General features: G+C 37.4%; 1 protein-coding gene across 1 annotated transcript in view; it reads left to right on the top strand.

Moving 5' to 3' along the window:
• Window positions 1–227: 227 nt before the first annotated feature.
• Window positions 228–22,594, top strand: part of ACBD3 (acyl-CoA binding domain containing 3) — a 30,808-nt gene continuing 8,441 nt past the window's right edge. The window contains exons 1-5 of the mRNA XM_072948648.1: window positions 228–585; window positions 14,855–14,996; window positions 15,650–15,790; window positions 18,440–18,598; window positions 20,529–20,703. Of these exons, the coding sequence (XP_072804749.1) occupies window positions 297–585; window positions 14,855–14,996; window positions 15,650–15,790; window positions 18,440–18,598; window positions 20,529–20,703 (906 nt within the window). The 5' untranslated portion in view covers window positions 228–296. The remainder of the gene's footprint in view (window positions 586–14,854; window positions 14,997–15,649; window positions 15,791–18,439; window positions 18,599–20,528; window positions 20,704–22,594) is intronic.

The raw sequence follows: 22,594 nt of genomic DNA on the forward strand, positions 1-22,594 counted from the left end.
GCCGGACACCGGGAGCCGCGGGAAAGAACGGCGGGACGGGGGTCCCTGGGTCGTAGCCCCTCCCGGGGGAACGAGAGCCGGAAGGGGACCGGGATAGGGTGGGAACGGGGGCGCTCGGGACCCGCGGGGCTAGGGGTGGGAGGATCGTGCCGGAGCTGATGCCCCACCCATCTCCGGGAGCCTGAGATCCTCCTCAGCGGCGGAAGTTCCGGTGTCGGTTAGCGGAGGTCAGAGGTCAGCAGGAAGTCGATACGTGGCCGCCGCCTGTCCCCGCTGAGGAGGCGCAGCAGGCGGAGATGGCGGCGGTGCTGAACGCAGAGCGACTCGAGGTCTCCGTCGACGGCCTCACGCTAAGCCCAGACCCGGAGGAGCGGCCTGGGGCGGAGGGCGCCCCGCTGCTGCTGCCGCCGCCGCTGCCGCCGCCCTCGCCTCCCGGGTCCGGTAGGGACCCGGGCACCGCAGGGGAGCAGCCGGAGCCCGGGGAGGCGGCGGCTGGGGGCGCGGCGGAGGAGGCGCGGCGCCTGGAGCAGCGCTGGGGATTCGGCCTGGAGGAGCTGTATGGCCTGGCGCTGCGCTTCTTCAAAGGTGAGCCGGGCAGGCCCACATCCCCGCCGCCTCTGCCCGGTCTCGGGGAGACTGGAGCAGACTCGCCTTCATCGTGCGGGGTCGCGGCGACCAGAGCAGGACTCTGTCCTTGGGGATACCCGAAGTTTGTCACTACCCGCTTGGTCGCTAGGTCACACCCCTGAGGGGCCTGGAACCTTGGTTTAACTGTCTGAGTCCCGCCTCCCCGAGGTTACCGGAGCATCTTACCTGATTTAGCTTCTCGGGTTTCCAGGAGCCTGGGTGGAAGAATGAGCTTCCCCCCACCGCCCGCTCTCTCCTCTCTCTTTTTCCCAGATCTCATTCTGGGATTTTTGGGGGGGTGGGGTGGGGGGTTAAACCATCGTATTCCTTTTCCTGTTTCCTATGGCTTGGAGTATCAGAAGCACCGATTTTTATCCTTTTTCCATAGTGGAAGAAATCTTTCCCTAGGTTCCATATATACTCTTTCCATTCATTTTGGGGAACCGTAAACTCGAATAGGACTTGATCACTTGGCAGTATTGATGTGGCAGAAAGGAAGAAAGAAGTAAAGTATTACGCGAATATATCCCCTCTGGCTTGTCATACTCTAAAGAGAAGGGATGCCCACTATATTCTAGTAATTTCTAGATGGTTAAAATTTTACCTTGTAAGCAATGTCCAAGAGTGAATTCTTAGATTAATTCCTGAAACTACCTTCTGTATTAATCACAGAGTTAATTGTAATAAATCTTGTCTTAGAGCAAGATTGATGTGTGGGTTTTTTTTTTTTTTAATTGGGTGGTTCACTTAGCCAAATGGTGGTGATACCAGTCACATGACCTTGTCTGTAGGAAAGACTGATGAGAAGCCCTTTTGATTCTTAGAGATAATTTAGATCTCGTGAGGGGAATGGGCAAGGAGAAACATCAGCAAATGAAACTTTAAAAGTGGTTGCTAGGTTCCGTATGCATTCCAGAACGGCATATTTATGACACTTTTCCCAGAGGGAGTGCCTTTTGGAGTACATATTTTATTAGCTGAAGTTGAGTCGTTCAGTGTAGTTATACATGTAGAAGTTATTTGTTTTCTCTCAAAATAACTTTAATTGTGCAAGCTAATGAAGGTCTCTCTTTTATATATTTTCCGGAGTATTTAGTCTTTCCTTGTTCATTGCGTTTTTATTAAAAAGTTTCCCCTTGAAATATTCATCGTCATCGCACCTTGAGTTTCAGCCCTCTGTGCGCTAGCTAGCTTGGGGATTTGGTAATGGCTAATGGGTTTTGAATCACTTGACCCTTAGGTCACTGGCGTGAATTTAGAGTTACCAGTGGTGATAATATACTACCACTTATGTAAAAATCTAGTGGTTTCTGTGCAAATCGTGTATTTTGCATTTTACTCTAAATTTTTATTCTTGAAACTTATTTTTCCAGTGTACAATAAGATTAAAGCATATTGTAGCAGAATAATGTGTAAGAACAAATCTAATACTAACTTTTGCCATATGACTAACAAAAAAAGATAATTTTATCGTCTGAGCCTGTCTTATTTGAAAATAGTAGTAATGTCTTTAACAGTTTTAAACACTGTTAATGTGCTGTAAAGTTAACATTGCTTGGGAGTCAGGAAGCTCTGGATTCTGTTTACCATGTACTCCTAGACAACTAACTTTTCTCTTCCAGAGTCTGTTCATATATAGATATATATGACTGGGGTAAGTGAGTCTCAGATTTAAGATTAAGTGGTCTAAACCTAACATTATTTTAACATGTTTGTTGAGTGGCAGGACTCCTAGGGGAATCTGTAATTTAGGGACCTAGTTATCAGTCATCTTAGAGAAAAAAAGGTACATTAATAGGTATGATTCACTAAGTTTCTAAATTAAGCTCTCAGAGCAATATACAAGTACTTAAATGGAGAAATAACAGTCTAGTAATGTAAGCTACCTTTCTGCATGGATCGTAACATAGTTAGCAGTGAAGAAGTTGTTAGTATATGAGATACCTGATTAGGGGGAAAAAGTAAGGATCTAAAAGCAGTCAGAAGAATTATGGAAAGTGGGGTGAGTCGTGCTGGCTGCCTTCGTTTTTAATGTGTGAATTTTTCCAGCATAATACTTGGCATTTTTATCAGTCTTGCAAGGGTTTTACTAAATCCCTGTTTTGTGGTTATTATATCTCACATGAATTAAAAATAGCATTACATTTTATCTCTCATTATGAAATAAATAAGAATCTTGAAAACATGGATATCTTTTTTCGTTGAAAGTTACTTGGATTGGGAATCAGGAACCTTGTTTCTCATTCTGTTCCTGTCACAGTGGTCATAGGCCAGTGACTGAACCTATTATGTCAACTACCTACTCTCTTAATTGTATGAAGGTAAAAGTAAAATAATGGATGAAAATACTGGAAAATGTAAGTTAGCAGTTTACCATAGAAGTTCTTGACATTGTTGAATCCTTATGGATAAATTTTTGTATTAGGTTACCACTATGAATGAATAGTGTGTTCCCTTTTGCTGTTACGAAACTTAAGAGTCCAAAAGAGGACCAGTGGCAACTGCAATACAGTGTGGAGGATCCAGGGAGCAGATGCCATTCTAGAGAAGGGAAGGCATGTGTGTCTGGGAGATGGCAAACAGGAAGTGGTAGTTTGATGGAGAGAGAGCTGGAAGGGTAAGATGGGGAAGGACTTGAATGCCATTGTAAATAGCCTTTTTGTCAGTAGACAGTGAGGAACCATTGAAGGTTTTAAAAAAGGAGGAGCAAAACTGCCCAGTTCTAGTTTAGCAAGATTAAGCTGGTTTTCTCACCTCTTTGGGTTAAGGACTAAATTGGTTGGCATTATTGTAGCGTTTATTCTTCTTGGATAGAGTTAACCTGGGCAGTTGTGTTTTGGTTTTTAAAATTCTTGGGAGTGAATTTTTCCTTCTCTAATACTTTATTACATCATTGTATTAAGCTGGTAGGTGATTGCATTAATTTAAAACTCCAGAGTGATAATTGTCACCAGTTATTGAGCAGATGTTCACTAAATATCAGGTACTATTTTGAGAGCTGTGTATGTATTATTTTGTTTAATCCTCTGCAAGCCCTTCAGTGAGATATTATCCTGGTTTCTTAGTTGAGGAACTTGCCCGAGGCCCCTTGATTATTATTAGCAAGAGGCAGAGATGGTTCTTAGTCTGTCTGATTCCAAAGACAGTTCTTTTCACTACAGGAGATGAAAAGCAAATAGGAACCCTGCTTTTTAATAGTGTTCCTAGGAAAGTATTCATAACTACCTACCCTGTTGCTTTATCACATTTTTGGAACTTCTTTACCACATTTGCTTGAAAATATTAAGGGCTAATGGAAAGATTCATACTGTTTTCCTATTTATGATCACTTTGTTGAGAGTCTCTTCAGATACCTGGAAAAGTCAAGTGTGAGAAGGTCATCTACTCTGAATTCCTGCATAACCTTGCTGTCAGGTTTCAAATTTTGTTTGTAATGAAAAAATCCCCATCTGAAGGACTGAAGTAAATGTGCCTATCAAAAATATTGATACGCCAGATCTCATTGCTACTAATACAATATTAGACCTTTTGAGAGGCCTGCATTTAGCTAACATAATGTTTGTTTTTTACTCTTGTAAATTGAAAATGGATGTGTTGATTCATTAAGGATTGAAAACTTGTGATATTCTAATTGTCTTTCCTTCACTGTAATACTTTTCCTCATCTACTATTTGGTTTGGGATACAGCTCAAATAGGAAAGGAAAGAAATGCTTCTTTCCCATTATTAGTTTTCAAAATAATGAATTGTTTCCCTTAGCAGCCTCAAAAGGTGACAGTTTTTTTTAAATGTCATTATGTACTCATGCATTTAAACCTTTTTTTTCTTTAGCTTTTATTATTGATGCTCAAATTGTACCATTTTTAGCAAGTGGTAGCCTCTTCTGATTGGCTCCTAAGTTCCTTTGACATGATGGGAGTCTTCCATCGCTTCCTTGTATCTGGTATGATGACATGTTCTGGAAATGTTTCCTGCCGCCCTAGTAATCGGCCATTTCTCCAGAGAGACATAGTTCCTTTTAGTGGAAAGTGGCATTTGAAGAGCCATAATCTGGGTGTTAACAGTGGGTGCTCATTGCTTCTGGATTGGTCGTTATTTCAGTAGATAGATCTAGGATGTCTGTGTCTGTGTGTGTGTGTGTGTGTGTGTGTGTTTATGCATGATATGTGAAAGGAAGCTGTAGTTGAGTTTGGAGGAACTTAAGTCTTGAACTCAGTTTCTCTATGTAATTGTTAATGCATTTCCACTAGCGTTGCCTCCGATTACGCTATTACATTACTGATAGCAGAGAAGCAATCGTACGGATGGTTCCATTTCCTTTTGTTCTTTAGACATGCATCTTCAAGAACTTTTATAATTGGTTCCATTAATGTTTTAAAATACTGTACAACTGTAATTTATTCTTTGATAACATGTATAATTAGTATGTGCCTCCTGGACTTAAGTGGGTTAGCTTCAAATAATTCCAAGTTTAATTGTTACTATTGAATATCTATTACAGTTTGAGTTTATTTTTCCATTCTTTATTGCCATTATTTTTAGATATAAGTGTATAACATAGGAGGACATATAGACCTAAGAGTCGCTTAGAAGAAAGAAAATCATAGCCACCAAGAATAGTAATGGCCTTTTAAACATCTGAGTTTTTTATTTGCTAGTTCATGTTAGATTCATAGTAGATTTGAACTGAACTAAAATTTTCCTTTGAATACTGAATTAAAGGAGCTGTTTATATATGTGTTGTATATGTATATTTTAGTGTAAGTGACTTTTACCTGAGGCCTTCCCTTTATTAACTACACATGCAGAAAAGTACACAAATCATAAATGTTGCTTGATGAATTTTCACAAAGTGAACACTCTGGTAACCAATACCCAGAAGGAGATAATGTTTACTTTTATCAGTTAACTAAAATGAGAGCTACTCTGGCTTAGTATCTACGAAATTGAGCTCTGGAGTCAACACTGTCTGGGGCACTTTTTCCTAGTTCTGCCACTCAGTTGTTTAAACTCTGCCTTTTACTCAGATTGTTTTAAGAATTATATGTATATATATACCTGGCAGTTGGTATTCTGTGACTGCTTACGTTGTTGAGGAGAGATTACCAAGAATTTATTATGGGGTGTGTTGAAGTCGTGGTGGAAAATTCAACTTTTATTAAGCATTTTGTACGTGCTAGGTGGTTTCCAGAGTTTTATATTAATTAACTCATAAATACTGCATTGTATTATACTTTCTTATAAGTAGTATAAAAATTTATCAGTTTTTTTCTCAATTGAACATGGGAGAGATGTGGTTTTAATATTTCTGAAAGACAGAATTTATTCAAAATGTATTCTCTGCCAGGCAACAGTGTGTTAGGGCCATGAAAGAAAACAGATTTGAGCTTAGGCTGCTTTGTTGGAAATATGATACCTAGAATGAGAGAAGGGAGAGATGGTCCTGGACAGATCAGACAATCCCTGGATGCTGCTTACAGTTTGAGGCATCATCCTTTAGGGGTAAAGACAAATGGAGCTCATTCAGAAGAGAGCAACTTGTACAGGGTGGGAATTCAAATCCCTACCATCATTATCATAACAGCTGCTGTTCAGTGTCTGCTCTATGCAGGCACTGTACCAAGACTTTGGACCACATTCTTTCAAACCCTCAATGAGAAACCTAAGGAGACGTTATTATCTCCATTCTATTGATAGCAAAACTGAGACTCAGAAAGGTTATCTGTGTCCCTGTTACATACTCGGTAAATAGCAGAGCTGGGATTTAAACACAGGTCTTTAGGAGATACGTATGAGTGAATAAGTTAGGGATATTTAGCCTAGAGAATAGAGTACTGAGGGCAAATGTGTATGATATTTTGTGGCTTTTTTCAAGGTCTCATATGTTAAATGTGTTTTATTTAATGCTGAGGACTAGAAATAGACCCTGCGGATAGAATTGAGAGAGGTCTACTCATAATAAAGAGCTGCAAGTCACAGCTATCCAAACATGGAAGAGACTGGGACAGTGAATTCCCATCACCAGGAAGTGTGCAAACATACATTAGCAATTACTAGGTGGATATGCTTTGATTTCTTTATCTTAATCTTTTGTGTATCTACTTCAGGTTTTTTCTTTGTTGTTACCATTAAGTTTATATAAAATATTTTATAGTTATACTAGTTTAAGCTAATAACTTCCATGGCATACAGAAATTCTATACTTCTCTCTCCCTCACATTTTAGGTTATTGCTGTTACAGCTTGCATCTTTTTTATAGTGTGTCCAATAACAAATTATTACAGGCCAAGTGGATATGTAGAGGGGATTTGAACTTCAGTTGTGCATTTCAGTCACCTGTCTTTAATATCCTTTACAATCCATAGATTTTACTGGCTTTCATTTCATCAACTAAAGGCTAGAAGGAACATTGAAATAATTTGTTACATTCTTCTGCCATTACCTCCAGAGAGCAGAGAAAAAATATTTCTTAGTAAACTTACTCTAGCAATTGACATTTGAGACTAATAGCGTTTTGTATAATTAATTTCAGGTGGAAGGGTCATCTTTCAGCACTTTGGGCTTGGTAACTGTGATTATAACACTTTTATCAAATTATTAATGCTGTCTTTTTAGTATTGTAAAGTTAAATACTTACGAATTTAATAGGAATGTAATCTAGAAGTCATTTATATATTTACTGGGGAAAATGTGTTTTGTGTATTTCTTATTTATTGCTTTTATAACAAATTACCACAAACTTAGTGGCTTAAAACAAGCACATAGTGTTTTATAGTTTTGGAGGTTAGAATTTCAAAATAGGTCTCACTGGGTTAAAATCAAGGTGTCAGCAGAGCTGTATTCCTTCTGGAGGCTCTAGGAAAGAATCTGTTGCCTTGCCTTTTCCAGCTTCAGGAGGCCACCTGGATGCTTTGGCTGGTGACCCATCCTCCATCTTTAAAGCTAGCAACATAACATCTTCAAATCTTCCTCTGTCTCTTCTTTGTCCCCTTCCATTTATAAGGATTCTTGTGATTACATTGGGTCTATGTGAGTAGTCCAGGATAAGATCAGCTGCAACCTTAATTCTATCTGTAATCTTAATTCCCTTTTTTAATGTAACCTAACATAAACAGGTTCTGGGGATTAGGATGTGTGGACATCTTTGGGGAGGGCAGGTATTATTATGCCTACCGTATGTCATAGTGTCTTACTGATTACTGAAATGGAGCCTATGAGTTTAATCATTTTACCTTTTTATCAAAGTGGAAACGACCAATTTAAAAGGTCAAGTTGTACTAGATACTTTAAAATGAAAAATAGCCATCTCCTGTCTCTTTTCCCATCTCCAATCTGTCTCCCCCGAGGCAACCACTTTCCATTATTTTAACTTTCTTTTGGTATTGGTCTCCATTTTCCTGCTACTTCTTTCCTTAAAAAAAAAAAGATGTAACTTATACATGTATGCCTCTCTCTTCCTCCTTCTCAAACTCCTAATTTTATGGCACATTTGTGATTAAATCAGTGCGAGTCGTTTCTATTTGTGTTATTCATAGCTGAGACTGATCACGCACTTTGATTATATTTTGGTTCCTGTGCAGACTCTTATCTTTTGTGTAGTTGGAGGTCATTATCATTTGGTTTCTTTGTCCTCAGATAAACTCCTTCTTTACAGGTATCTCTCCTAGATGTGCATAATTTTTTTTTCAAGATGTCCTTAAATTTTTGATCCAGTCTTAGCTTTCTACCTTCTGAGTCTCTGTCCAGCTATCATCCTGGAAATTATCTTTCACCTCTCTGTAATGGGAATTCTTCCTGGAATTCCTTATTTTCTTTTAGACTTTTTTTTTTCTGTTGGAAAATTTCATTGAGGGTTTTTTTTTTTTTTCATGTTGGAAGCTTTCTCAAATGTCTGGTGATCCTTGGGTTTTCATTCTTGTTAAAGGGTAAGACACTAAAGAGGACTTGTAACCTTGAGTACAAGCTATCATTGTAGGTGATGAGGCAGAAGTTTCATTGGGGAATCTTCAACATTAGTATCCTTCAAATTGGGGTGTGTGCAGGTCTTTTATTTTTGGACAGTTTTCCATGAAAATATTCTCCTGCCTGGCATGTATTTGAACCTAGTTGCTAGCATTTGGGAACTAGACAGGAGAAAGGAAGGTGGGTGGAAGGTGTTTACCATTTACTAGGGGAACTTCCATTTCATTTCTTTTTTCAGTCCTGCAGTTCACTCTCAGGCTGGTGTCCTCCCACCTGGATCAGCTGTGACTCATGTTCTCTAGTGAACATCCAGACCTTTGCTAAAGTACGGCAAGGTAGCCTACTTGGAGTTGCCAAACAAAATGGGAGGTAGGGGTACCTACTTCTTAGATAGACTTTAAACCAAAGCTCCTATTTTTATCTAGACTCTAGCTTTTTAAAGAACCTGGTGCCTTTGATTTCTGAGCCACGTTTCCAGGGTTCTCTAAATTGGCTTCCATGTCTTTTTAGTGGGGTTTCATTGGGGAGCAAATATAATTGTGTATGTTCAATCCACCATGTTTAGCAGGAAGTTTAATTGTATGTTTTTAATCCTTTTAATTATATTTCAATCTTTTAAATATCAGGAAATCATTTGGTTTTGCATTTACTTCTTCCTCTAGTACAGGATCAGCAAACCTTTCAGACAGTAAATATTTTAGGCCTTAAGAACAAGATATGGTCTGTGTTCATATTCTTTGTTTTTTGTTTGTTTGTTTTTGCTTTTTGTGGTTTCAAAATTCTTAAAAAAAAGATTAAAAATATTCTTAGCTCAGAAGCCTTAAAACAACCGTGGGCAGAGTTGGTCTAGTTTGCCAGTTCCTGCTTTAGTCTGTCTCCTTTAGGTAAAATACATTTTAACCTGACTTTTATTGGTCTTCAGTTTTAAAGCAAATGAACTTTTTAATATAATTGTTGCTGGACAAATGCCAACAAGTGATCCCTTTTTAGTCTATTTGAGAATGACTAGCTTTGTAGTCATGCTTCTCCAGGTAGTAGAAGTAGTTATTTTCTACTTCTCATTGATGTGTTTTTATACACGTGCACTGGAAAAATAGCTCTGCAGCTTCTTTCCAAGCATAATTTGGGGTTGCTATAGAAAGCAGAATTCCAAAATTGATTGAATTAAATAACTTTGTAATAATTAACTCTGTAAGCGCAGGGATCTAGGATGATGCCTCTGTTCCTTACTGGCAGGACTGAAAGAGCTTTCCTTTGGGGACATGGTCCTGGTTAAAGATTTTTGAGCTTCAGCAAGGCTTTTTCTGTCTATGCAGTTATGGTAGTTATAACTTCTTTCTTGCTAACTACATTTAATGCCCTTGGAATCAGAAATAATTTAGGAGAAAATTATTCTCTTCTAACTCAGAAAAACTAAATAAAACCCTCATGGTGTGTGAACTAGAGCCATCTGAAGAGCAAAAGAGAAGTAACTTCAATAGTCTGCCTGATGATTTTGATTGTGAAGGGTTTTCTTTGAAGTTTAGAATGGCAACACGATGTGGGCTGTCCTATACTAGAGGTGGCTGGGATTTTTAGCATATCCTCCTGGGTTTTGTATAATCCTCAGGGGAGAATACTTGCTCTGTTAACACTTCATCCCAAAAGCTGAAAGATAAATTGCCTTGACTTTTTTAAAATGTTTATTAAAAAAGAAAAAAAGCATATGTTTATTTGATATAGAAGTACATATGCATATTGGAAATCTGAGAAAATAAAAATGAATAAAGAAAAAAATCTGTAACCAAACTTTCAGAAATAATTATTAGTATTAACGTTTTGGTGTGTTTCCTTTTCTTTGTGTGGTTTTTCTGCCCTTTTTTTTTTTTTTGAGGCAAATTTGGTCCCCCAGCTAGAATAATGATAATTAATTTGAAGGGGTTTAAAGGAAGGATTATGGAGCAATTCTTAAAACTAGCAAGTATGTAAGAGTCTATGGAAATACCAATAGAGTTCATGGGAATGGATGTACTGTTTTGCTCATTCTCACAGAAATTTACTTATTAGTCAGTTTCTTCTTTAGAGATATTAGTTGGGTGTGGTTTTAGTAGGGAGTGCCTGTGAACAAAGGGTATTCTGGTTAGTGGTGGTGAACAGATTTATTTGACTGCTTGACCCAAACTAACACTTAAAACCATATTCTTCTTTTGAAAAATCCCTTATGGATTGGGAATATATTCTTAGTTCTCTCAGGCATAAAAGGGGCAGATATTAAAATGACATTCCCAAATCCTGAAACTCCCATCCCTCTATTGATGAGTCACCTTTTAGGGTTAAGGTTAGACTGACACCTTGCTGAATAATGGGTACACTTTCCTTCTTTACTTACGTTCTCCCATGGTCCCCTGCTTCTAGTTTGCACTACTAAATGTTTGAAATAAAGAAGCAAATTTATCACCTGGTAAGAAATGGACCCTCCTTCCATTAAAATAACTTTGTAGTAGTTTTATTGTTAAAATATTTTTTTGTACCCACTAGTTCTGTTAGCTTCAAATCATCTACCTGAAGCAAATAAGAATTCTTGTGTGTATGTTTGAAAATTGCTATTACACGACTTATCAGAAAAGGGTTTGATCTTCCAGTAAATAAAGTTTCCATCTGATTTTATCTTTATTGATGTTTATTTAGATCAAAGCAACCACTTTCATAGAACTTAGGCTTATTGTAAAAAGGGAAAAAGCAAAATAAACCCCCAGGAATCCTGATTGAACAAAACAGGAAAGTTAGTTATATTCTACCATGCACTCTATCCCCACTGTTTCTCAGGCTACACCTTTTTTTCCCCTTGAATCACCAGCAGCCTGTTTTTCTTTTATAAGGCTCAAGATAAAATGAATATTTAGGTTGGTACTGTTTCGGTTTTAAAAATGAAAATCTTTCTATATAATATCCTTTCAACTAGTTGGGTAAGATCAGAAGTTGGAGCTGATTTTCAAAACATCACTTTTGGGGAAAGTGAGAAGAAAATTGTCTGGGCTATGCTTCTCTAATAATTACCTGTGACATAATTAGTATAAGAAAACTGTTGGTGATTAGTATGTATAAAATTAAGGTAGATGGTAAAGGAAGGTTATCGGCACCTTTAAAGTTGGAGAAAGGCTTTCTGGTAAAAAGTAGCCACTATTGTTTTACATATTTTAACAACCTAACATCTTAGAATACAGAGTTCTGGCTAGCTAATTTTGTAAGAAAAATCTTAACTGTAATTTTTTAAAAGAAAGATCTATATGTGTAATCATCCATTTTTGTATAGTTGTAAACATGGTATCTAATTTTTTATTCTACTTATTTTAATTAGTAAGTCATAAATCTGTTCTCTGAAATTCTGTATAGCCCTTATATTGTCATTTTAATAGCTGTATAATCTATCCAGTGGATTACTGTAATTTAAGCAGTGTGTTATTGCTGAATAGTTAGATTTTTTGTTTTAAATAATGTAGCAGTGAACAGGCATAACATGGTCTTTCTTGCTAAGATAATTTTTCAAGGCTGTATTTCGAAGAGATTCATTGGGAAGTGAATGAAATAAAGAACACTTCTAGGCTTGTTGGTTTTTACTTGAGAGGTAATGTAAAGGTGTATTTTGGTTTTGTATACTCTCATCTGTTTTGCTTTATTTTGATTATATACTGTGTTGGAATTAAACACACCTACTGGCCCAAAAGAGTTGGAACAAGTCACTTTATTACCTTTTTGGCCTAATTTTTTTCCCCTAGGTCAGAAGTATTCTAAAATAATCTTTCTTTTATCTCAATATAATTTTATTATAATTTGTTTGCAGTATCTATATACCTGAACTATGCACCTAGACACAATGATATACTGTATTGCCAAGTTACAGATTTTTGATTGAGCTCAAGTTTGTAAGTTCCAGGAGGGCAATGAATCCCTAGCATCTAGCACAATGATTTGTATACAGGTGCTCAATAAATATTTATTAAGTTGAGTGAATGAATATAGAAAAACTCTTACAGTGTTCATCATTGATTGAAATAGACTTCTAAGAGATTTTGAAATGGGAATTGCCTTTTAGCTGATAAATACAGACCTATGGTAATCATGTTCTAAAAACTTTACAGGAAGTTCCTACTCTTGGTACTGTCTAGTGATACTGTTTGCTCAGTAGCAAAGACAGATGGCATGTCCATAGGTTTCTGAACTGTTTTGATTTTTATTAAATAAATAGGGTCAGTGCCACAGTTTTGTCTTTTTTAGTATTTATTTTTTCCAAGTATTGTATGAGTTTGTTCTTGTTGGAAAATATATAGTTTGTGTGTGTGTGTGTGTGTGTATGTATTAATGCTCTTCAATCCCCATCCACTAATTTTGCCAGTCACTTCCCCAGAGGCAACACCTCTTAACAGTTCTGTTTGTTCTTCCACATATTTTCCTTTGAAAGGTTAAAATGTTTGTAGTTTTAAATTCTCTGATTATCACTCCTAGTCTTAGCCCCCTCACACTTTCTCATTTTCATCTCTTTAGTGTGACTCCTCCTAGATCTTTTTCTTTGCATTTACATTCATATAAATGTACCCATAGACTGTATATGTGGGGGTGTTTACTTGCTCTATTTCATCAGTTCTAAGACATACTAATATCTTATGTACTGTAGTTAAGGAAGAAAAACCACCAGTTATAACTGTAAAATACCGTAGATTGTAAAAGCTAATCTGATTTTAGAGAGGTTAGCATGAGGGTTGGGGGTAGTACTTAGAATTGATGCTGTATATTTTGTGCTGTGATTGTAGGTAGTTTTCTGCAGCTTCCTTTTTCTCACTTAACAATGTTTCCTGTACTTGATTCATTTACACCACAGGCTGAATATACTACATTATTTAGCTGTTCCCTTATTGATGAACTCTTAAGTTGTTTACGGTAACAAGAAAATAGTGCTGCAGTGAATATCCCTGTATCCACCTCCTTCTATGTATTTGAGAGTGCATATCAAGAGTAGGTAATAAGAATTGAAATTACTGGACCATAGGGCATGTCCATTTATAATTTTGAAATTTATTGCCAAATTGCCCTCCAAGATAACTAACAATTTATACTTTCAACAGTAGTGTATAAAAATCGGTACCTATTTGTCCCATTCTTACCAACTCTTGATGTTTTTGGAACTTTTTTTTGACCTATCTAATGGCAGAGAGCATCTTGGTATCTGATGGTTTCAGTTTCCATTTCGTTCACAAGTGAAATTGAACATCTTTGGATGCTTATTGGCAGCTTCTTTTTTTTTTTTTTCTCCCTCTTCTGAGTTTCCCTTTCATATCCTTTAACCCATATTCTTCTCTCATCATCAGTGATTTTCTTTTGGTGACCGCTCTGTACATGGATAAAATTTGTAGGCAACAGATACTACTTTCTACCTCTTTTTTTTGTTTGTTGTTTTGAAATTTGGTAGTCTCTTCTTATCATTAGACTCAACCAGTAATTAATGCTACTATTTATCAAAGAAGTAGAACTATTTAAGGATTTTCCATTTTACCAGCACCCAGTTTCATACTACTTATGAGTGGTGTTGGTGATAGTTAAGTCTTTAAACTGGCTCCACTCTGATTGCCCATTGGAAACCTGCCAGAGTCAACCATAATATGAAGGAAGGAAAAGGATCTAACAGTTACACTATTCTGTTACCTCTGAAGTAGCAGGAGGCTTCTCACCTTATTGATGAACAAACTGAGAGATTAAATGGTCCTACAGCTAGGAAGTATCTGAGATGAGATTTAAACCTAGGCTGTCTGATTCCAAGCCCCTTCCACACATCATAGTGCCTCGGTGGGATGGATACATTTTGAATATAGCTTTTCAAAGTGTATGTAATCTCTTATGCACATTGTCTCTTATATTAAAAGTGTTTGATATAAAATTATTTTTTATCTATTTAAAAAATAGTTGAATATTTTTCGTATTTGTGAAGGATGTCAAGTGGTACATTATTATGTGTGTGCCTGACTGTAGCTTGACAGATTGGTTTCTCTGTAGTAGTTTTAACATAGGTACTAGTACTTGGCTGTGTCTTAAAAAATTAATTCAGCATAAAGGGTTTCTATCTTGACTTACTATTAAAACTTAGTACTTAAAATAAAAATCTCACTATAATGGGGTTTATATATATATTACAAACAATTTGTGATATACCTTATAGCAAAATTTTAACATATAATGCTAAAAATTATGTATTTTGCTAGTGCTAATTATTTTCTTTGTATTGATTTTTCTTACAGAAAAAGATGGCAAAGCATTTCATCCAACTTACGAAGAAAAACTAAAGCTTGTGGCACTGCATAAGCAGGTTCTTATGGGCCCATACAATCCAGACACTTGTCCTGAGGTTGGATTCTTTGATGTGTTGGGGAATGACAGGAGGTAATAGTCTTTCGTTGTATAATGAATTTAATGAGACTAATGTTGAAAAGAGTACAAAATAAATTGGTTAAAGTGTAAATAGCTGGCTCATTAGCTTTAGAATAAGAAAAACATTTTTGCTTGCAGCTTCTGGAATCTTCAGATGTTTGTCTGTTCTTGGCTTGGAGATGTTTATGGCTGAATATTGTGGAAGAAGTTTACTCATCTGATTATGAACATAAGACAAGTACAGCTCTATTTGATTCTTCCTAAATAATATTAAAACAGCCATTTACAATATAGAAATTGATTCCCTTATTGGGACATATACAGAGTTGTGACAAAAAAGACTATATTAAGCACTTTATTCAGTTAAGGCTAAACTATGATAATAAGAAAAGTAAAACTTTGATACCCTTTTACTGGTATGGAAATTATCAGCAATGTAGTTGAATTGTAGTTTACAACAGTAGATTTGCTTAGTATGTGGCATATGTAATTTAGTAAGTCAATACATGCTTGTCAAAACTTAAAGCATTGAATCTTTTGTTTATAGTAGAATAATTCTTCATTTTAGTTATAACTGAGACTCATTCATATTTAACTCCTAGAATTTAAATCAAATTCTCATTCTATTAAGAAGAAGAGGTAACTTTTCTTGTTATTCTTCACAGGAGAGAATGGGCAGCCCTAGGAAACATGTCTAAAGAGGATGCCATGGTAGAGTTTGTCAAGCTCCTGAATAGGTGTTGCCATCTCTTTTCAACGTATGTTGCATCCCACAAAATAGAGAAGGAAGAGCAAGAAAAAAAAAGGTGAAGTTTGAGGGCAGACTACTTTTTCCTCGTGTAGCCTAGTATACTGATGCTTTTGCTTTATGGAGTGTCTGTTCTAAATCAGGGGTCTTACTTCCATTGGATCCCAACTTCTTATGGCAATTGCTCAGACTTTCTGATGTGAGCAAGTATTTACATTATGAGTTTTGTGGAGAGAGGATTTGCTGCTTCTGTCTGGCTTTACCTTTTTTTTCTTCTTTTTAAATTAAAAAAAAATTTTTTTGTTTTTTCTTTGTTTTCCTTTTTTGTTATGTTTTTGTTGTTTTTTACTTTGTTTTGTTTTGTTTTTTGGCTTTAACATTTAAAAGGAACCACCCATTCATCATGGCAGCATTCCTTTTGTATTACTGCACTAAGTTTCTGAGCAATCACAATAAACTCAACCATCCCTCTGGTCTGACACACCCTTTGCTGCTACCTTCCTTGGATTTCTAGAATATTCATACTTCATATCATGCTTATCAGGTGTGTTACATGGTAGGCCTTTTATAGGCATTTCACATTGATTGTGGCATCCAGATGGCTTATTAATTATTTTCAGAGGTTGGAGGGGGAGCTATTGAATGCGCTGTTTATGTTTATAGGATTCTGTCATGATTGTGAACTCAACAGAATTATAATCAGCACCTTATTTATCTGGAGGTTATATTTTCAAAAACTTTGACAGTCTAGGGGATAGGGTATAGCTCAGTGGTAGAGAGCATGCCTAGGATGCACAAGGTCCCAGGTTCAATCCCCAGTACCTCCATTTAAAAAAAAAATTAAAAAGAAAAAAGAACTTTGACAGTCTAAAATTTCTAGGTATGAAAATGATGCTATAAAACCAATTTTCCCTCAGATTATATTATACTTAACTCTAGAAACAGTTAGTTCTCTGGTTCCCCACCTTAACCTAGATTGGAAATAACATACTAGAAGAGAAAATACCTTGACAGTGAGGGAGAAGACAGAAACCATGAAAAATAGACATCAGAATTATAGAAGTGTAGCAGTTAGGGGCCATTTAATATGAAAATAAACTCTCCATCACTGTGTTATGACATGTACAATTTTTATGTTGTAGTTATAACTCCTGAGTTATCAAGAGACAGGGCACTGGATATAATTTATTCCTCTTGAAGAGAACAGAAAATATCTTAATACACTTCCAGAAGGTATTTATCCAAAGGAAGACAGTTTTTATCCAAACGAAAAGCTTTGATTTTTATAAGAGTGGAATGAGTTTCCTTTACTGTAAAATTGATTTATGTGCTGTAGTCTATTGTGTAATGATACTGGGTCAGTGAGGTGTAGCTGTGTCTTTGGAAGTAAGTATACATTACTTTCGAAGTTTTTTTTAATGATAAATTGAGTAAGTTACTCCTCAACATATAAAACTGTATTTTTCCTTTTAAAAATATGCTTATGTAAATGAAGTCTACATAAAATTCTTTCAAAGCATTTGAGACTAGACTTCCTCTATCCTAAAGCTTAAGCTCTGCCTTGTGGACCATCTTGCCCTATGTACTAGCTGTGTGATTAAAAGTAAGTCATGTTATTGCTGTAATTTGAGCCTTGGTTGTGGCTCAGGCATATTAATCACTTGTAGGAGTTTGGAGAGAAAAGCAGGGTAACCCAGACACATCTCATGGTAGGACTATGAAATGGTATGTTCTCTGAGAACCCTCAGAAATCTTCTCTTTCAGACCATCTTCAGCCTCCCTTTGCCCCCACGCCACTCTTAGAGCTGTGGGGCATCCATGCTAGTGCAACACGCTGCTCTCCCTTGGGTGAAGGGCTGTGGGCCAGAGCTGGGTAAGGGCTGCACCTAGATTTCCAGCTGTTCTTTTCTTTTTTAAATTAAATGCTTAAAAATTTTTAACTTCAGAAATAATTCACAAATATATGCAGTAAAAATGACTTTCCACGTATGGCAATGTATGAAGCACAAACTGAAAAGCTTCCTTTCTGCCTTTTAATCTCACTCTTCTCTCTGTAGATAATAACTGACACGTTTAAGGTGTATCTTTCTGGGCCTTTTTCTATTTATTTACCTGCTTTTTCCATTAAACAAATATATTAAACTTCTTTACATATTAGGCCATGTAATTCTATTCTTTTTTTATGGCTACATGGCATTTCAAGGTAGATTATTCATTTCTATTCATGTTTGTTGAATGCTGGTTCTTTCCAGCACTGTGGTAAGCCCTGAGGATACAGTGGTATGGGATAGGCAGTCTGCTCTTAGGTAGCATGTACTTTAATGAGTAAGACAGATGTATTGCCAGATTTATCACACAAATTTAATTGCAGTCACAGCAAGTAGTAGGAAGGAAGAGCTTGTGGTGCTGTGAGCATATCTTAGAAGGAGCCTTCGGGGTATGGATCTATCATAATGACTTAAGTAGTGCTTTGCTGTTGGACTCCTTTTTCTGTTGCTGTGCAGCAGCCATTGTTCTCACCATGATCTGTATATTGTGAGGTTGACGCCATATGATAAATTTCTCTTGGTGGAATATGTGCATTTCAAATTGTGATAAAATTATCACATGATTCTGTAAAAAGTTTATGTCAGTTTTCATAGGGAAATAGTCTTAAATTATTTTTAAACAGGATTCTTTAGGGTTCATTCTGTCCTTTACCTTGTAGGAAGGAGGAGGAGGAGCGAAGGCGACGTGAAGAGGAGGAAAGAGAACGTCTACAAAGGGAGGAAGAGAAACGTAGGCGAGAAGAAGAAGAAAGGCTTAGACGGGAGGAAGAAGAGAGGAGGCGAGTTGAGGAAGAGAGGCTTCGGCTGGAGCAGCAAAAGTAAGCTTGTTGTGTGTCTTGTGTTAAAGAATGAGAAATGGACTGCTGTACTGTTGTGCTTGAATCTACGTTGTGTGCCTTAGAATGAGTCTGTGATTTGTGGGATGACTGGGAGGTAGACCAGCATGAACTACTTGCCATTTGTGCCAATGATATGTTACCAAAGAGGGCCTTATCTTAAGCATTTGGTTGTAAAAAGAGGAATGTATTATAAGAATTTGGGATTTGCTCCCAGAACCCAGGGACCAGAACAGGAGCTGAGGTTGCTTCCTTGCTTGCTCTGTCTTTGGGCCCACACAGTCTCTTGTCTTTGCTTCTCTCATCTGTGTCTCTGTTTCATTCTTCCTGTTCTCTGCAAATTGTCACCCTGCTTTGGCATGTGCAAGGCTTATCCCAGCCTGGATTTATGTAATCTTTGTTTTCATGCATCTGAGTAAGACTGGCTGGAATATGAGAGACCCAGTTACAAATTCCCAGAACAGAGAATCTAGTTGGCTCAGCCTGTGTCAGGTGTCTATTCCTAGTCTCCTAGTACAGGACTTGGGAGCTGAAACCATTTCTTACTCAGTAAGGGCTGTGAGAGCAGCTGTCTCAGGAGGGACTAGTTCTTCAGGAGGGAGCTGTGGAAAGGAGGGATTAACACACATAAAACACTGTGGGAAGAACGCCTAGAATCTTAGGGGTGGCATGGTGTATAGATTAAACCAGAGGACATGCGAATCCTTTGTTTTCTCCTCATTGTTTCTGAGCAGTTCCTCAGAAAAGCTTCAAACCGACCCAGAATCTCATTCTACTTTGGAGAGAGACTGTGGGTTTTGTTGTTGTGGTTGGTGTTGTTTTTTTTTTTTTTTTTTTTTTTTGGAGGGGGTGGTAATTAGGTTTATTAATTTATTTATTTTTAATGGAGGTACTGGGAATTGAACCCAGGACCTTGTGCATGCTAGGCAGGCACTCTACCACTGAGCTATCCCCTCCCCTCTGGAGAGAGATTATGAGTATTATTTTTTGGTTGGCGGGGGTGTTGCCCTAGGTGGACCCAGGATCATATTCTATTCAGAAGTTTATGAGGTTGTACTTTGTTATTATTTATTAACAAGTGGCTTTGAGGCCTTTATTGTTGGTCACATGACTGAGTTTAGAAGCATGTGGTTCCTCTATGGAAATAAGGAAAGAAAAGAAAAGAATAGTAATAGTTTACAGAACTCAGTATCTCTAAACCAAGTGTGCCCAGATATTATTAAAGTGTTCCTCTTTAAGGCAAGCTTTACATTCAATGCCAAGGACACGCAGATTTTCACTGACTTTATTTACCAGAGCCACATGTAACATCTTTTAGCTGTTCTGCCTCTTACTACTTTTCATGTATTTAGGTAGAAAAGCCATGGCCAACAGTTAACTCCCTCATCTGTGTCAGAAATGACAGTCCTTCTTCTTACAGCATCATGTTCAAAGAGTATAGGCTGGAGCCAGACTGCCTAGACTTGAATCCTGGCTCTGACATCTACTAGCAGCGTAATCTTGGGCAAGTTACTGGGCGCCTCCATTTCTTCCTTTGTGAAGCCCTACCTCAGAGGGCAGTTGTGAGAACTAAGTGGGGTAGTACATGGAAGTGCCCTGAGCACTGCATGGCGCGCAGTAAGGGCACAGTAAGTGTGAGCAGTTATGATGGTGATGATGATGGTGGTGATGATGATATGCTTATTATTCTCCCTCTCCATCCCAAATTTCCTTGAAAAACCTAAGTGAAAAATTTGAGGCCAAATTCATTTTCTTGAATCTTCTGGGCCTAGGACACATGCTGATTGGTATACATGACTAGCTTAGTCCTTTTTAAGAGTTATAAATTATAAAAATAAATAACAAGGACATTTTATTTTGTCATGAACAGTCTCCTGTAGTCAGACTAGTATATATTTTTTGATGTTTTTAGGCAGCAGATAATGGCAGCTTTAAACTCGCAGACTGCCGTGCAGTTCCAGCAGTATGCAGCCCAACAGTATCCAGGGAACTACGAACAGCAGCAAATTCTCATCCGCCAGTTGCAGGAGCAACACTATCAGCAGTATATGCAGCAGTTGTATCAAGTCCAGCTTGCACAGCAACAGGTACGATAGATAACCCCTGAATTCAGCCTTAGAGAGGGTTTTTAGTTTCATTGGAATGCAAGGTCTTTTTTAATGGTTGCTAATAAATTTTGCATCAGTTAGCCTCTCAGGTATAAAGTAACTTTTAGGTGACCTTTATCAAGGGAGATTTTTAGCATTGCACTGGCATTTATGAAAGAAAGTACATAATATTGAAGCAACAGATGATGTGGCCACTATTATTTGTCATAAGGGTATTTGGGAGTTGTATGGACCTAGTGTTATTCCAGTGAGTCTGACATAGACTCTAATAGTGGCCCTGGAACAATGAAGATTTGGGTAATTAGTGTTAGTTCAAGCACATCCTTCAGGCAGAATGCTGTCATAGGCCTGGATAGCTTCCAGTTGGAGGACCCCATCCCCTAAGACAGAGCTGGGTTGGGTCCATCTTGACCTTTGTGTTGGGTGCAATAGCTACAGTGCTCCCTTGCAACACATTGGTGTCCTCCTCAGCTCCCTGCCCCCATGTATTTTGCTTCCACATAGGAATAGGTGGTTAAGGGAAAGAACATGGGATTGGAGGTCAGATACCACTTGGATTCTGTCCTGACTTTGTCATTATCTGGTTTGATCAGGCAAGTTACCTGTTGCTCTGATTGTTCTGCCTTTTCTCCCAGTCAGTAAGAACAGGATATAAAAACCTGGTACTTGTCCTGTTAACCTCACAGGAAGATCAGAGGAATAAAATGAGAAAATGGTTACTTTGTACATGGGAAGATAACTGAATTTACATTCATTTTTTACATCTTAAGGAGGCATAAAATGCCTCCTTAAAGTTAACCTAGCTAAAGTTTACTTATTTCATTAATTTTCGCTTATAAAGCAGTTACTACCTTTCAAAATATCTGAGTGAAGAGAAGTGTTACAGTATAGTTGCTCGACATTTCTTGTTAAATGAAGTCATCTTTGTTGTTTTGCTACATTCTTTAAATTCCATAAAAATTAATACCCTTACCTAAAATATGTTTTCTGGAGTCTTTAGCATAAGTGAGCAGTTAAAAGGCACTCCAGGCTTTGTGTAATCCATAGAGGAGGAAAAAGATGGCAAACCAGAATTATTCAAGATAATAAGTGGTATTTTTGAGAGATTTCTTTTCTGTCCTCTAAAGCCTGTTTTTACTTTAGCATATCACTCCCCTTTTCCTGCTTCTTTGATGGGCATTGAGATAAGTTTTTAGTAGGATAGCTCATATAGACTGTCCTGCTTGTAGGTTGCTGTCACTTAGTGAGAACAAAGTCAGTCAAATGGGGAAAACCAAGAATCTTTGAAACAGAATTGGAAAGCCATAGTTTAGACTGCAGTGATCGAATTGATTGATTATCTCTAGGAAGAGAGAAGGGAAGAGACTGGAGAAGGAACAAAGGGAACTTCAACCCTGTAAAGCATTAATTTTTTTTTATAAATACTTAACAAAATGACAAAATGGGAACACTTGTTAATTTGGAGGTATGGTTACATGGTGTTTGTTACATTGTTCCTGTGCCTTTCCGTGCTTTTTTAAACTTCCCAGAGATAGAAGAGATTATGTAAATAAATAATTATAATCTATTATAGATAATAGATATATATTCATAGACAGTGGGATACCAGGGTAGGGAGGTGTTCATTCTGCTGGAGAGTTTCAAGAAAGGCTTGAAATGGAGAGGGGCCATTTGAGCTGACCTGTTGATCATCAACAGAAATGCTTTTTTTGCTTTCCTGTCATGCAGTGAATGTTCTGAGTGTGCTGACTTGTTTTGGTTGTGTGCCCTTTTTCTGGAAGCTAGTACTCTTTTAGAAAACTGATACGGAAATTACTGAGAATGTAGTCCTTGGGAGAAGGTATTTTAAAATCTTGAGTGTTTTTCTAGC

This window comes from Vicugna pacos, chromosome 23, assembly GCF_048564905.1.
Source record: "Vicugna pacos chromosome 23, VicPac4, whole genome shotgun sequence".
Classification (NCBI taxonomy): Eukaryota; Metazoa; Chordata; class Mammalia; order Artiodactyla; family Camelidae; genus Vicugna; species Vicugna pacos.